This window comes from Ambystoma mexicanum, chromosome 5p (genome assembly GCF_040938575.1).
Source record: "Ambystoma mexicanum isolate Mex_15411 chromosome 5p, UKY_AmexF1_1, whole genome shotgun sequence".
In the NCBI taxonomy this organism is placed as follows: Eukaryota; Metazoa; Chordata; class Amphibia; order Caudata; family Ambystomatidae; genus Ambystoma; species Ambystoma mexicanum.
This window is the reverse complement of record NC_090930.1, coordinates 1111182430-1111198481: the sequence shown is the minus strand read 5'-3', so window position 1 is coordinate 1111198481 and position 16052 is coordinate 1111182430. Positions and strand designations below refer to the sequence as shown.

General features: G+C 46.2%; 1 protein-coding gene across 2 annotated transcripts in view; it reads left to right on the top strand.

Moving 5' to 3' along the window:
• The window catches only part of KDM1B (lysine demethylase 1B), a 1796634-nt gene that overhangs the window by 881283 nt on the left and 899299 nt on the right, over nucleotides 1-16052 (top strand). For both annotated transcript variants that reach the window (XM_069613586.1, XM_069613587.1), the window contains one exon: nucleotides 6768-6905. In XM_069613586.1, the coding sequence (XP_069469687.1) occupies nucleotides 6768-6905 (138 nt within the window). The remainder of the gene's footprint in view (nucleotides 1-6767; nucleotides 6906-16052) is intronic.

Sequence of the window (16052 nt, the reverse complement as noted above, 5' to 3'; positions counted from 1 at the left end):
ACAAGGGGACACTGATAGAAGAGGCGGGTTCCCTGGGACTAAAAATAGCAGAGGAGGGTATCAAGTACCTTGGGGTGACACTCACACACAAGGTAGATGGGCTTTTGCGAGAAACTACCCACAGCTGCTGGCTAAAGTGAAGAAAGATCTAGATAGGTGGAATCCGCTAAGGGTCTCCTGGTGGGGCAGAATACAGTCCGTGAAAATGAACATACTCCCCCGGGTGTTATATTATTTCCATGGCCTCCCAATAGCGGTCCCAAACTCCTTCTTTAAAGCTCTGTCAAGGGCTATCTCGGCCTACGTGTGGAACAGGAAACCCCCACGAGTGGCCAGAGCCATCCTTACAGCCCCAACCAAGGCAGGCGGAATGGCACTTCCACACTTCAGGAGATATTATCAAGCAGCACAACTTTGGGTCCTGAAAGAGTGGCTGGGGGATGGTCAAAGATCAACCTGGGTTACACAAGATAGAGCGGTTGCCCGGACCCCCCTGGAGGACCTACTGTGGAAGCAAAAACAGCATAGGCATCCGAACCTACGCATAAGCAAGGTCATGAAAACCACCTTAGAAGCCTGGGATGAACAAACCAAGAGGGGAATAATGACAACCACACTGGCCCCCTTCACGCCCATAAATCGAAATCCACAATTCCCTCCGGGTCTTGATCCGGGGGCATTTGAAAAATGGGAAGCCGCAGGATACAGGAAAATAGGGGAAATGATCCAAGACAAAGAAATAAGATCATTTATGGACTGCAAAAAAATGTGGCACCTCACAGAAGCAGATAGATACAAATATGAACAAATCAAACACTGGATTACCACACCAGAGATCTTTCAGTGTGCCTCCAGGGACCTAACACCTTTTGAAAAATTCCTAATCACCAATCCAGGAGACAAGAAATTGGTGTCCACACTATACCAATTTATCAACGCACAAGACGAAGAAATCAAATGGACATGCATGAAAAGATGGGAAAGCACACTGGGGGAAAAGATTTCCAGACAGCATAGGACAGAGCTGTGGGAGGGAATCCCAAAACTCACCCGGGCCGTGCAAACCAGAGAAATGTGGCTTAAAATAATTACTCAAAGGCATTACACTCCAGAGAGGCTCAAAACAATGTACAGATCGCTGTTGGAGGGGATGCCGATCATCCGGCTCATGGAGACACATTTGGTGGGACTGTCAGGGTGTCGAGGGCTTCTGGAGGGAAGTGCAAGCTGAAATATCGAAAATGTTCCCAGAGGCCGACCAAATGGGGGAGCGGGTATGGTTGTGCGGATTTAAGGACTCACAGGCCAAGAAACGACATAAAGCGCAATGGAGAAGCCTCATGGGTCTAATTATTGCGGCATGGGCAACGATTGCCCAAAACTGGAAAAAACAAGATCTGCCACTAGTATTCACCTGGTTGCAGAAGGTGTGGTTGCAAATGACGATGGAAAAGATTACGCACAACCTGCAGGACCAAAAGAACTCCTTCATGAAGGAATGGAGTGGGGTTTTAGAATACTTGAATTCGGACTATATGGAACAATGGTGGTGCCCACACAATATTAAAATTTTGGACTTATATAGCACGTAAACTTTCTTGATGTGGATCGGAATGTGGAGAGACTCTTCCGGGGGGGCGGTGGTGGGTTGGAGGGTGCTTTTGTTGGTTAAATGTGTTGTTGGCTTATGATATGAAATTAATAAAATTATGTTTAAAAAAAAAAAATCCCTGGACCAGATTATGACTTTCTCAGCATATTTTAGTAGATGCTGGTCTACCCATCCCAAAGTGGCCCATAATAATTGATCAGTGTAACTTTGCAGTTGTGAATGACGCCAGTCAGCATTAAAGTTCTACCTTTGGTATCATTAGCTACCTCGATGAGACAGAAGCCTTAGGACTTGTGAATTAAGGTACAGACCATTCGCCACCCCCCCCCCCTACACCCGGAGTACGCAGAGTTGGACAAAAAGTATCAGTGGCACATTTTGTTTCATTGGTCATCAGCAGGTGCATTTTCTGTAGAAACACAATATCCACATGGTGCCTTGATAAGTATAGCAAAACCCTTTGTGCTTTCGAGGGACAGTTGGACCTCTGATGTTGCAGGACATCAGATTCACCCCTTTAGATACCAGCATTGCAATTTGCTAATTGCCCCATTATCCAACCCCATCTACTGAGCTTACCCATGGCTGTACAGTATGCACCCACCATCTCTTGCTGCCCCCTCCTAAAAAATCTATGCCTCTTGTCCTACATATTCTTGTCACTGTTTTATATTCTCGTGTGAACCTTGACTCGTCTTTGTCATTTTCGCTGTAAAATAACAATCTAAACCTAAACAGCATTGCAACATACCTTAACCTCTCACCCCCACCCCATCAGCAACCTCAACCCGCCGATAGAAAAACCCAGACTCCCTGCCCTCTTTAGTGGAATGCCTGCTTGGCTCGGGTGGGCTGCTCCGAGCACCAGCCCCACCTTCATTGGGGATATATCTCATTGGAGCTACAATAGCAAAAAAAGTGAAGAGAAACCCCTACCCCCCACCGACCCCATTAGATTGGGTGCAACTCCTTGCTGCCAGTATAAAATGCTTCAAGAACAGTCCGTCTAGATCCTGAGTTGGTGAATTGCCGAGATCTTTATCTATAGGTGAGCTCTCCGGGTGTGCTGGTAATTTGTCCAAGAAATATGTTGCTTCATCTGGTGTTGAAAAAAACATAGCCTTCCCACTGTGTTCCACACTTAGCCTCGCAGGGAACATCATGGCATATTTCTAGCCCCATGCTCTCATCGCTCGCTTGACTTCAGTGTATTTTCTTCTCGAGGCTTGTACTTTAAAAATCAGGAAATTTTCTTATTTGGTCACCTTCATACAGAATCGCCCCTTCTCTCGCACTAAGCACAGTATAGTGTCTTGGTCCCTGTAGTTTAGCAATCTGGCTATGATGAGCCTCAGCATGCTTCCAGAAGGAGGTTGCTGTCCGATGTGCTCTTTCAACGAGGAACACTGAGGATAATTCCTCTGGACCAAACAGATCTTTGAGCAGGGCTTCCACAAACTGCCCTGGGGACCTAGTGTTATTTGCCTTGGGGATACCTACAATGCAGCTATTGTTTCTTCTCGACCTTGATTCCAGGTCATCCTGTGAGCCAGCTCCTTTATTAATTTCTTCACCTGTCGCTTATCTTGCACCTCTACATTCGCCCCGTTCTCCACAGCCGATAACCTGTTCTTGGCTTTGTCCAAAGTAGTACCATGCTTATCCATCTGGACCTTCATATGATCCACTTTGCAGGTGAGAGACTCCAGTTTGGAATCAAGGGCAGTTATTCCCTTTTGGAGTTGCACAAAAATGTGTATGATGTCCCTGAGTCTGTTCACTCACTCGGTTGTTCAGATGGAGACTCCTCTTGACTCTGGTTTGTCGCCTTACTCTTCTTCCTTGGGGGATTAGCATTAAACATACTTTTCGTCTGCTGTATCTCTGTAATCCACATATCTCTCCCCAAGGTTTGTCAGGGACCTGTAACTAATCACTCAGACACGTTCCCAGTATTGAGATGCAGCTGGGTCACTCTAGCTTTTGAGCTGTATAGTCCCGTAGTTACCCTCCCATGGTGGTTATCGATGAAGGCCCTTCCCGCAAGACGAAGGGGGTGCCACTGACCCCTCTATGACAGTTCCGAGTATCCGTAAGATCTCTGTGGGACTCATTGCATCCTCAGTCACTGATTCCGCATTATGTGCGTAACCTCAGACTGTTATTTTCCTGAATTACCACTCGGCCAATGTACTCTATTGTGCACACCGTTGGACCACAGCACCACATGTACCCTGCTTAGAGTCCCTCCACAGGATCCTCCCCTCCGGGCCTCTACCAAGTCTGCTCTCAGCCGCAGTTTCCAACCAGCTCTCTGGTTCCCACCAGCACTTCACACCACACCAATGCTCTACCACCTTCAAGCTTCGGTCACCTTTTTTATTTTTTATTTGGGTGCTCTTGTATCCTCTCCAAGGCACCACACCGCGCTTACCCAAAAGCGGCTGCCAGGGGGTGCCTGTTTTTCCCTTTATCATGTTCCTGCCTTTATCACAGACAGTAGTTGTCTGCCCTAAGCTGCTCCATTGCTGGTCTCTGAGTTTCCTTCTGAGCGAGTAGTTGGACCCTAATGCTGTGGCGTTCACTACACCAGGCAGAGCACGTTGCTCACCTCTCTTATGCCGCCCCACTGTCCAAGGCAGCGCTCTCTGGCCTGGGGCTGTTCACACTCTGGGTCTCCCGCTGCGTCTTTGCTCGCTGCACCTTGGCTCCGGCTTCATCCCAGTCACAGCACATCCGCCATTTCACTCTCCGGTAGTGCCAATGTGAAGACTCAAGTCTGGGATGATATCGCTGGCTCCAAGTATATGACCTGTTCGGATCTTCCCTCTACTTAGAAACATGTTCAGGGTCCAGAGGCAGACTCCAGCTCGTCCCTGGTGGCTCGGTCCTCTCTCCTTCATGTTCTGCACCTCCCACTTTTTCCCCCGCCAGAGCTTCTTAACTCCCTGATCTGGCTGTGTACGACTTACTCATTTACTGTTTCCAGTGACTTCCCTGGGATACCAGCTACTGTGCAGGGGACTTTAAGTAATTGAGAACATATGTAGCTGGGGGGTGTTCCGATAATTAGCTCAAACATCATGATTTTATTCTGGATTCATGCTGGAGGTGTCACGGAGCTCCAAGGAGAGCGGCCATTTTAGCTGGGCTCTTGACACCCCCTCTCCCTGCCCCCTCAGGGAAGGCATCCATGACTTTCCCTATTTGGATGACTGGCTTGTCAGTGGTTGCTCCCCAGACCAGACTGTTGCCACATTTGTTCTGAACTGGTGGTCCTATGGGGACAGCTGACTGAAGTGGGGGTTGTTTTGACAATCCTACCCCCAACTGACCGTTCAATAGCATCTGAAAGTTGTGTCTGAAGGGATGAATCAATTAACATTAAAAAATAATGGATGCACCCACGGTTATCCTTAAATGGCATAGAGAAAAGTCACACACTTGAATGTAAACAATATATTTATTTACTCTCTACATAAAATTATTAAAAACTGGCAAATAAAGTGTAAAGTGCTCAAATAAAGTGCTGATCATATATCATATAAAGTGCAAATGCCTAAGTTGATCACTGTGCTGAATGCGCTCATCACTGTGCTGAATGCGCTCAAGTCTAAAATACAATGTGCAATGTCACACTTGTGACAGCTTGGTATAGAAACACTTGAAAAGAATACACAAAACCTGTTATTATCTCAGCTCAAAGCAACACAATCCTATATGAAAGCATCACAAAGTTAAACAATCTCAAGTCTACTAGTTGAGGCAATAATAAATTATTCATGTTGTCTTAATTATTGTAGAGCTCAATGGGTTCTAAATTAATAAGATGCCCAATAACTAGTTTCGACGTGTACTCAATGTCAGAAAAGGGAGTGAGTTCTCTCCATGCCTCACACAATGAATAGCTGCACATATTGAAAAAGCAGACTACCGTGTATCGAGGTGACCAGTAACTCAGTCTGAGAATTGAAGGATTTACCTTCAATCTCATTGATTAAATCTCTAGAAGGTCGCAACAAATCCAAAAATGTGGATAACTTAGTGTGCGTCACGTGTGTGCTACAAAGCAAAGCTATTAAAGATTGATTTTTTTTAAAAAATGGCTTATTCACCAACTTCATTAACTGAACTATGAAGACCGAGCAAATGGTTGAATCTTGCATCTGAGCCTCAACAGCCTGAACCTTCATGCTGGACTGTTGAAAGGATGAGTTATAAGGAGTGGGATTTGTTAGAGGGCATCCTGGACATGCTCCTCTCTGCTAGGAGACCCACCATCAAATCAGTTTATGCCTGCAGGTGGCATATGTTTTCGACTTGGTGCAGAGAGAGGGATCTGGATGCTTTTACTTGTCCTACAAAATAATTTCTGCTTTCTTTGGCCCTGCCGTGCATGCAGATGGGCACTGTGAAGGGATGCTCATTTTGGCAGAGCGATGCTTCAGAGTTTTCTGGTTCAGGTTGTGTCCTTGCTCTCCTCCCACCTCCAGATCTACATACTACTACGGGAGTCTTATCAAAGATGAGGAATCCATGGGAGGAACATCCATCAGAACAGGGATTACAGAGAGGTAAGTAATGTGTTTTTCCCTACTATAGAACTGGCTGTTTGTGAATGAAGAGCCCTTCAGTGTTGCTGTATGGGCATAATGCGGGTTTTCAGCCAGAAAGAGTCCCTCCCGCTCCTCTGAGCTGATCCAGGAGTGACAAAAGCTGTGCTCTGCTTCCATAAATGGAAGTGACTGCATCCTGTTGTTTGTTCTGTGGGTCGGTAGAAATTGTTCTGGATGAGGGTGGAGGTGCAGTAGGATGCCATCTCAAGGGAGCTCAAGCCACATCCATGATGAACAGGCTGCTTGGAAGTGAAGAAATTGGGCTATAGGGTCAATGGAGAACTCTGGGGAGAGGCTCACAAGGAGCGCAAGCTGGTGGTACTATCGGTATGGAGGGGTGGGGGGTTGCAAGGGTACTGCAGAATTGGGGGACCCCGCCATTAGAGACAGGCTTCATAGAGAATGGGCGGGGCAAGGGCGTGAGTGCACAACACTGGTAAATGGCGGGATTGCATTAGAGCAAATGGAAACATAGACCTATTTGTTAAGATGTTATTTATTTGCATGGTGCACATCGATTTTTCTTTTCGCTTCTGTAGGTGATGGTACTGGAAGCGAAGGACCGAATTGGTGGGCGAGTTTGGGATGATAAGTCTTTCAGTGGCATCACAGTGGGAAAAGGAGCCCAGATTGTCAACGGCTGCATCAACAACCCCATTACACTAATGTGTGAACAAGTAGGTCTCCTCCTTAGATTGAGCATTACTTTATAATAAATAATGTCAATTAATTAAATATATTTATTTAGACATCATTTGATGTAGAGCTTGAAAATAGATTTGATAAGACGGCTGGAGGAATGAGCAAATATTTGTGTCTTAACTGTTTTCTGGAAAATAAGGTTTTGGCAGTTAAGCTGCATGTACATTTGTTCCACAGGGTAGGCGACATGTTGCGAATACCCAATTACACTGGCTGGATTGTAGTGTCAGGAACCGTTCACCATGGGATCTTAATTATATGCATAAACCTAGAATATCTTTGCCTTTGCGTGGGATCTTGGAACACACTCTTAGAAAAAAATGTTGTGTGTTCCAATATCCTGCACACATGTGAAGATATTCATGATTTATGACTATAATGAAGGTACCCATGATGGAAAACTGGATATTTCAGGTAATTGTTCCTTTTGAGTTATGGGTCTTCATCAAAGTGCAGAACCTCTGGCATAAGCCATTCAGCGGGACCCCACCACACATTTGAAAAATTATATTAAGAATTTAGAAAATAACGACTAGCACCTCACCTTTAAATCTGCCAGCCAGCTCTTGCTGATGCACTCCGTCCTAATCAGACTTTTTCCTATTTTTGCCTCATCCTGAAAGTACCACAGAAAACGGTTGGCCCTTGAGGTAATTTTCACTCTTTTTTAATCCATTCTTTTTTCATTTGAATGCCCATTTTCTTTCTTAAAGCATAACTTCTCCAGCTTTTTCTGAAATGTGAAGGCTTCCCTCTTAACAAACTGTGCCATTTGTGGTGAACGGAGGCAGCAGGAATGAACAAGAACAAAAGCGAGCAGACATGGGAGTGGATGAGGGAACACGTAGGAGCGGATGTGTCAGCACATGGAAGCAGATGGGGCTACAAGAGGCAGCAGAAGATACCCACTATGCCAAGAGAGGAAACAGCTGGCATCTGGGGATTACATTTTCTTTTCAGGGGATATTTATCCATCTGATTACTTGGTGATTGTGTCAGAAAATAAAAAGCCTTTCTCTGCAAGCTGGCCATCTTCAAGCGCAACCGAACAGAGATCACAAGCGGATGGCCTACGTAGTTAAGAATGTCCGCTTCACTATTGCTTTGCTGGCCAAATAAGATTGCTCACTGTGGCACATGTCACAAAGGGAACACGGGTCAATCAGCAGGCTAGACAACAACATATACAGAAAATGTGACTTTCATTAGTAGCTTGTTACACTTTGGAACAACTGAAAGAAACGGATTGCAAATGATAAAGAATAAATGGTCAAGGTGTTTTTCCCAAAGAACCACTTCCAAGATCCCCTCTCTGTTTCACTGATCAAGCAAATATCTCTGGAAAGCAAAAGACCCAATCATGCCAAATATGGGACCTGCATTCTTCCCGGTGGCATGTCGCAAATAAGGTCTTGATTTTGTTGCTTTCTTGGTATTCCAGCGTTCTTGTACGTACTTCTCTTGAGGGTTAGGAGATGTGTTGATCATGTACACACTGCTGTCATTTGGACAGTTTTCTTCATGGCTAAAGGGAGACGGACAGGGCGTTCTCTGGCGAATAGTGTCAAGGCCTAAATTCTGCACTGAGTGTGTTGCAAGGTTGACAGCTGGGTAGATTGACTTCTGTTCTAGTGCCACCTTCCTATCTTCGAGTTACCTGCACCTTCTCTGTGCTTTGCCACAGGTGTGTTCATCCACCCCTCGCAGAATAAACTGCCTCACATGTGGGATTGCCTCTCTCAAGACTTCTGATAATCTCCTTACTATGTCCTTGCTCCTTTTTTCCTCAGATGTTCCCCATTGCCTCTTCTTCAGTTAATTCCATCTTCTCCTTCTTCCGGATGGTCCTCCTCCCTACTCCTTTCACTCTCTTCCTTCCTCTCACTAGTGTTCCTTCGCTACACTCCTTTTAGTCAGCTTTCTCCTCTCTCTTCACCTCTCTTTTTCCTCTTGCGCATTCTCTTTCCTGCTGTCCCCTCCAAATGCGCACCTTCTACTTCTCCACAGACCTGTACCACTAGATCTGTCCTCTCCCCTTTGGCATCCCAGCAGGGTCAGTGATTGGGGCTTCAATTCAAGAGCAGGATTCTCTCAGCATGGAGTTTGAAAGATGATTTGTAAGTAGATTGGATATCAAGAAAAGCACAAGATGTTATGAGGGGCTTGGCAAAAGACATGTTTGATATATAGACTTTGAATAACAAGGACCAGGCGACTGTGTGATCCTCGACAACAGGCACCCAGTGTCATTTGACTTTGGCTCCGGCCTCTTGACTCTTGAATTCCTGTTTGTGTGTTCATCGATTCTGTCTGCCTAACTATCATATTGCCTGTGAGTTTTGCCCCCAACTCACTGTGGGTATCTTGGGTACTAAGTGGGTTTTTGCCCCGTTAGCATTTCTTACCGCGGATAAGCGTTTATCTAGTAGACCGAACTGTCAAAAGTGATTGCAATTGTATTCACGGTAACATGTTCTGTTTCGTAACACCGGTCCATTCAAACACAGGGTACTTACCTCGAATAATACTTTACAAAGTGAATTGGTTAGTTGTAGTATATTTTATGCGTGCTTTTTGCATTAATAGAAGTGTCGTGTTGATAACAAATGGTTTAAAAATAAATGTACTTATCTTTTTACCAGACCCTTGAGTCAATGTTTGCTTGAGTCGCAGTAATTGTGGTCCCTTTGTGTAATCTCTGCCACTGCTCATATACTCTTGAGATAAGCCTGGCTGCTCCGCTACTGCTTCCACTCTAACATAGTAGTACAGGCTTGTACCAAAGGTAAAACTTGTATTGCCACCTGTAGTCTTAATTGTGTGTAGTGGTCCCTAAGGGCACTGCACAGGATTCTGCCTAACAAAAGCTCCTTGGTTCCCACGGACCTTACCTCGGTGCCCCCGGGTGTGCCTGCCGAGGCTCTGGGAGCCTTTTTGCTGGCTCCCGTGTTGTGCTGTGCGTGCGGGGCTTGGCGGCGGCCCGTTTGTGGCTGGCACCTGGCATGCGGGGGGAGCGGTGTCGTGAGGTTGGCTGCCTTCGGGTCTCTGGCCTGAGCCAGAGGGAGGTGTTTGCCTGGGCGAGGCTGCCTGTGGTGAGGACCCGGCGGTGAAGTTCCAAGAAGCCGCCTCAGTGCTGGTCGGCGACTCACCGATGGCTGAGTCGCGGATGCAAGGCTGTGATATGGAGTCCTGCGACTCCCTACTTCCCAGTACCATCACCTGTGCCGCCCCATGGCGGTGAAACACGCACAAACTGCTTATCCACAGCGTCTAATTGTTTAACCTCTCCTTGGCCGTGTGCACAGGATAGGAAGATCTCACTTGATCTTCTGTAACTGAACGTGCCAAAACTAATGGTTTTAGCCTGACCCTCACTTAAGCTGCTAGGCTCCTCAATTGACAGTCCTAGCAAACTAAATCTGACTAAACAATATGGATGGTGCCTGACAGGAGCCCTCTCGCCTGCCCACCCCCTAAAAACACTGAAAGTGCCTGCTATCAACCTGTCCTGGCGCCTTTTTCTGACAAAAGCATTATCTCAGTGGAAGATGAAGTGTTCTGTCCTTTAAATTCACACTTACATCTGCTAAATGGAAGACGCGATTCACCTGCACCTTCCAACAACAGGAAGAGTTCACTCGAAGTGGTAACCAAAATCCTGGAAGGAATTACCCAGAACAACAAGACCCGCAACCCTACTAGCAATTGTGCTTCCACAATATCAAGATCTGAAAGGATCCTGTTGTTAGGCAGAAACCTGTGCAGTTCCCTCTGGGACCACTGCAAAAGATTTAAGACTACAGGTGTTTGGCAGTAAACCCACTTGGTAGCAGTCTGTACCACACAGATTCACTTGGTAGCTGTAGCTGAGCAGTCAGACCTCCCTCAAGAAGAGTTAGGAAGTATACAGAGTATTCACCATAGGTCAAAAGAACACAGTAGAATAAGCAAACAATGACCAGAGCTTGGTGTAAAAGAGATATAATTATTTATTTAAAACCACATCTAATAAAACACACAGGGACTAATATTAAGCAGTTCAAAAACATGGTCACTAAAAGATATACACTCCCTTAAAAGAATATTAGACATGTCTAAAGTAAAGCCCCACTTATTTTCAGACAGCGGTGAGCGCTTAACGCAGATGGCAAAAAAAAACAGAGTATAACTTGAAACAGATCCCAACACTTTCACAAGAACACAGCAAGGGAGGAAGGCAGAGTCAAACTGTGAAGTTAGAGTTCAGGAGGCAGGATCCACTTTAAGAGGATCAGAACGAAATGTGTCCAAGGTCACACTGTTGAAAAGTGCACAAAAGTCTCAAAGGTTCAGAAAGAGTTGGACCAAAAGAAAGGGACCAGTTAGATGGTCAAGGCGGCCAGCCCAGTTCAGAAGGTTAAGGGATTATTATTACCTTGTAGCAATCTTTAGAAAGGGAGGCCTGGCGGACGCGGTACCTTCAAGTGGTGAGAATACTCCAGCGGGGGCAGTTGTTCCTGGCAGCGGATGCAAGTTGGTGCTTCGTCCGGGGGAAGAGAGGATCTCGTCGGGGAGGAAGACAGGAGTCCGTTGCACAGCCAGGGAAGAAACCAGCCATGGAGTTCTCAGTTAAAAGGAGCGGTCCTTTGGTTCGCGGTCCAATGGTAAGTGGCTATCCGGTTGCCGGGGTGCTTGGCATGGGCAATTCGACCACAAGACATCCTGGGAGCGAGAAAAAGAAGGTAAACTGGTTGTGCCCACCAGTCAGGGGAAGAAGCCTCTCCAGCAGGGAGATCTTCTCTGTCGTCGGTGAAGTGGTGAGTCGGATCCACAGGGCTCCACCGGTGGTGTCGTCGTAGCAGGTCGGCTCAGCTTCTCCCTCGTCAGATTCTCAGGTCCTGTGGCGACCTCTGTAGTTCCAGTCCCCAAAGCCCTGCTTTTATGCAGCACACCCCCATTCACTCAGCCTAGCTGTCAATCAAACATGCTAAGTGGTGAGCTGGCCGGCTCACCACTTGGGCCAATCACACAAGAGTGCGACTTGAGTTACCAAGGTAACTCAGTCCAGGGTGCCTAAACCCCCTCCCAGACCCCCTGTGGTACCCAGATAGAGTGGCACCACTTTTGTAGGCTTCTGTGGAGAAGCCCGCCAAAAGTGGAACAAAGGGCTTGACTTGGGTTGGAGTCACAGAAGAGAACACAAACGCCATTTTAGAATCGAGTCCTGGCAAAAAATACCAACCGGCGAATTAATATTAAATAAATAAACTGGCGGTATGTTCGAGGCTATGCGAATTAAATAATTAAAGTTGGTAGCCTCGAACAGTGGGAAAATCCCATAGGGATATATTCGCGGTTGAATATAAAAAGTAGTATCCACTGCCACCAGCCAAAACTCGATCAGGGGGGACGGAGACGTGCCCCCTCGACTAACAGACCCCGGGGCAATCGAATTGCCCCGACCAGTACGTCCACAATATGATGGTTTGTACTGGTTTCTGTTCATAATTTGGGACTAGTAAAGCCAATGGTGACTTTACATGCCCTGGGAGACAGTAGTCAGTCCCAGGGAATGGAGTCTATGGTGGGGTGTCACTATGACACCCCTGTGTCACTGTACAGAGGGTGCTGTGTAACACACATAGTAAAAACACATGAGACCCTATGGAGTGAAGGACCCCATAGCCCATAAAACGCATTAGCAGTCAAAGGAACACCATAAATCATGTCCAAGAGTGGGAGAAAAAGAGTCTCACTCTTGGCAGGAGAAAAAAACAAACTCCGAAATCCAGGAAAGCTGCTGGGGGACTCACTAGGTTAGGAAATTCAGCCTAAATAGAGAATTCTCCCTAACATCTGTCACCTTCCGCGTGTATTACTGAAAAGTCGTCTGACTCTAAGGGCAATACCCCTCACGTAGAATTAGATCAAACGCGGAAGGCCACACTAAGAATCCAAAGACAAGCTGACCCTACTGTTTCTACCTCCTTGGCCTGCTCACAAGCAAGACATCCTTCAATGTCAAATCAGAAGCAGTTCTCTACCAAAAACACTGGGAAAGTGAAACAAGTACTATTTCACAACAAAGAATTGATGAAACATCTCACACAAGCTTCACCTCCTCTGAAATCTGCTCAACTGACTTTTCAATTATAGAGGGGGATTACCCAAAAGTCAGACGCTTAAAAACGAGACAACACAAAAGAGCGCCACTCTGACCTTAAACTGAATGAGAGACTTATTAAGGATTTGCAACCGATATTGATGTCTTCCCTGGCCATTACGATTGCCCCGTTCTTAAAACTATATGAACAAATGAACGATAACTCTAAGGATTTGGCAACGTTGGTAGCGCTAATGAATTCAAAATTAGTAAACATGGAAAGAGACTTCAATAAAGCAAGCAAGGAGACCATGGAAGTAAGGAAAAACCTGGACTTGTCACTTCAAACAATCATAGACCAAAAAGAAAACAGACTTGACAAAAAACTACTAGCCGAGATCGCCAGAGAAGCCCTGAGCCTACTGAAATATTGCCAGGTCGCGACAAACGGCAAACAACACAGTGAGATGCTGGAGACTAAGTGCATGCCAAAGGAAACTGCTGTGCACCCTGTACCCCTGAGCAGAGTCACGGGCACCCCCAAACCTTCATCTGACGGACGATTGCTTCAATAGGAACCAAACCTCTATGGAGAGCCTCGAGTTAGACGAATTAAATTCTTGCCTATAACTGTCAGCATTCACAAGCAAAATCTTCAGAACAGAACTAAGCCCACCATAAACATCTCTGGATCAACAAAATTATGTGAGTGTGTATCATATCTTCTCAGCCACCCCACCTCAGAAACAGAGACTTGTGAGGACTCCACTAAAGTAACGGAAGGACCATCTAAACGTATGAGCTTTGCTAGTGCTTTGGAAAGCAGCAGAGACCCAAGTAACCCTGCATCTCTGGATCCTCAAAATCCTTCCACTTCAGCCACGGCTATGGGGCTGAGCTCCAATCAGGACACACTGACAACCTCTAATCAGACGCCAGTTGAAAAAAACAGGCATATATATGACATATTCAAAGGAGCTGCCTCCCAAAAATAAGTAGTCACTGGAACAAAACCAGATCAAACAAAAAAAACACAGACCTCCGTGCCATCTATGCCACTGATGGCCAACAAAAATAGCTCCACAGTTGACACATGTAATGGAACTGACTCTCAAAAAACAGAAGTAAACGGAGCTAACTCTGCCCAAAACAAAAAAATCAACGATCAAAAAAACAGAAGAGAGGCAACGACTCAAGAAAATTCCTGCGAAATTTAAAAACTGTAACGTTACCGTTCACAACAGCGTGATACGTGATACGCCCAACAAAGCATATAGAGCTCTCACCGGAGAACTTGATCACCGACACAGCCGAGGGCATAGGTTCACAAACAAGTGTCGAAGCACCTTTAACTGACCTTATCGACTTGTCTGTATATGAAGATGTAGTAACTGAGGACGAAGATGTGGAGACGGAAGCAGGTTCTGCTCTGGCGGACCACCTGCACTCACTCACAGGATCCAAAGGCAGAGAACAGGCGCACGCTCAAATCCCAGATGGAGCCACCAGACTCTGCACCATGGTTGAAAAATCAGCTAAGCAAGATGCCTACCTAGCTGAGCCACTGAGCCATGGCTTCAAAAGCTGGAAGACCGGCGAAAAGCGCTCCCTGATACATGGAAATCTTCAAGACCTGAGCTGAGTTTAGACGCAAATCCGAGGGAATCTGTGCTGCCTTCTTTTAACCCCAGTGCTAAGACCCATGAAGCCATCAAAAACATTAATGTGCCCAAGAGAAGTGACAGACCTGACGACAATCAGGCCAACGCCCAGAATAAAAACTCTACTCAAAATGAACCAACAACCATGTACAAGAGCAACAGCAGCTGTAGAGATAAAGTTCAAATGTCACATAGGGCTCGGCTTGAACGCATCGAAAGCAGCGACAAACTAATTCTCAACAGGTCCAATGTCCTATGATTATTTCACTACGTGCCTTCGCTCAGAACGATTCAATCTGAGGATATACAAACAGTCGAATTTCCAGAAGAAGCCCACAATGACAAAACTATACTACACTTTAGATCCAAATTAGTTATGTCTCTGGGCTTTGACATTTCAGAAGTGTTAGATGAAGCCAAAACAGAATATGATCCTGAATCCGCAAAAATCACAGACAAGATGCCATCTAGCAAAGCACCCTCTGCCACACGAGAGACTGAAGAAACAGCTTCAAGACGCTGTCACGGCTCGCTCTCTTCGCTCCCGTTCTCGCTCCCTTTGTTCCCGCCCCGCCACTTGGGGGCATATTCTGGGGTTTATTCCTTACTGGACATTTCCTTCGAACCCTATGCTACAGTGTTCTGATGAATTGGGAGCGTTAAAACCTTATTTTCCCAGTTACTTCCCTTCCGGATCCATTCCTGGTTTTTGGCAGCCAGCATGCTATTTAAATCAAATGACTATGTTTCCCAGAATGCCTTGGCTCACTGTTTCACCTCCTGCTTCCCAGAATGCCTGGCTCACTGCTTCATCTCCTCCCTGGCATCCGGCATGCTACTTAAATCAAATGACTATGCTTCCCAGAATGCCTTGGCTCACTGCTTCACCTCCTGCTTCCCAGAATGCCTGGCTCACTGCATCATCTCCTCCCTTGCAGCACAACGCTGGGAGGAGGATAGGCAACACCTGTGGCTGCAGGTGCAGCAGGCGGCACGCCTGAGGGGTGTGCTCGTTAAGCAGCTTTAAAAGCCTCAGTTTGCTTCAGTCCGGCGCTGGTCATTGTAGCAGTGTTCCTGTTGTGACTAGTCCCTGTTTCCTGTACTTAGTTTCTGTGCCTTGTACCTAGTTCCAGTTCCCTGTTCATAGATATTGAGCCAAGTATCTATTTCCAGTTCCTTGTTCCTAGTTTCTGTGCCTTGTACCTAGTTCCAGTTCCTTGTTCATATATATTGTGCCAAGTATCTAGTTCCAGTTTCTTGTTCCTAGTTCCATGCCTTGTACCTAGTTCCTGTTCCTAGCTTTGTGCCCAGTTACTAGTTCCTGTTCCTTGTTCCTCTGTCCTGGATTTCGGATTTATGCGCTTATTTGATTTACGCTT